Consider the following 732-nt stretch of genomic DNA (forward strand, 5'->3'; position numbering starts at 1 on the left):
AAATATTAAACAACATAATCGTGGATAACTTCAATTTTTCGAGATGGATTTAAAATATGTCCTATCGTGCAAAAGGTACACCAATAAGTGCGACAATTTTTAATCCTATTAAAAACTTAATTCCCAAAGGGGTACTTACGAAGAGATAAAAAAAAAAGAAGATCAAAAAGAAGAAGAAAAAAAAGGAAAAGAAGAAAAAAAAACACAAATACAAATTAATTAATTAATTAATCAATCAGATATCGTCGTTCACCTGTGGTTCGAGCTCGTCTTTCAAGAAATTTCCAATTTAAAGGATTCCATTCGTTATTTTCGATCGTAGAAAATTCAGCGGCCTTACACGTTACGACGAGGAACGTCACTATGGTCAATGCGAATTTGATCATGGTTGGTGATACTCTTCGTGACTTATCGAAAGGGAAAACTATCAATGGTATGAATTTCTCGTAATCTCTCTTTTTATATATACATGAAAACGTGGAAGAGAAGTCGATGACGCGACTGAGTGTTGTTAATGGTTACGTAAAAAAAAGGAAAAGAAAAAGTAAAAAAAAAAGAAAAAGAAAAAGAAAAAAAAGAAAGGAAAAGAAAAGAAAGAAGAGAAAAAAAAAAATATATATATATATATAGAAAAGAGAAGAAAAAGGAAAAAAAAGGAAAGAAGAAGGAAAAAGAAAAAATATCTAGCGATGCGTCGTAGCCAACGTTGGAAGTCGTTGGACAATCATTACC

At 30.9% G+C, this 732-nt stretch overlaps 1 protein-coding gene across 1 annotated transcript in view; it reads right to left on the bottom strand.

Annotated features, from left to right (window-relative positions):
* Positions 1-419, bottom strand: part of LOC146873342 (uncharacterized) — a 1,113-nt gene extending 694 nt beyond the window's left edge. The window contains exon 1 of the mRNA XM_085660171.1: positions 254-419. Within this exon, the coding sequence (XP_085516297.1) occupies positions 254-386 (133 nt within the window). The 5' untranslated portion in view covers positions 387-419. The remainder of the gene's footprint in view (positions 1-253) is intronic.
* Positions 420-732: the final 313 nt, after the last annotated feature.

Source organism: Vespa mandarinia, chromosome 1, assembly GCF_050613455.1.
Source record: "Vespa mandarinia isolate Hongniang chromosome 1, ASM5061345v1, whole genome shotgun sequence".
NCBI lineage: Eukaryota > Metazoa > Arthropoda > Insecta > Hymenoptera > Vespidae > Vespa > Vespa mandarinia.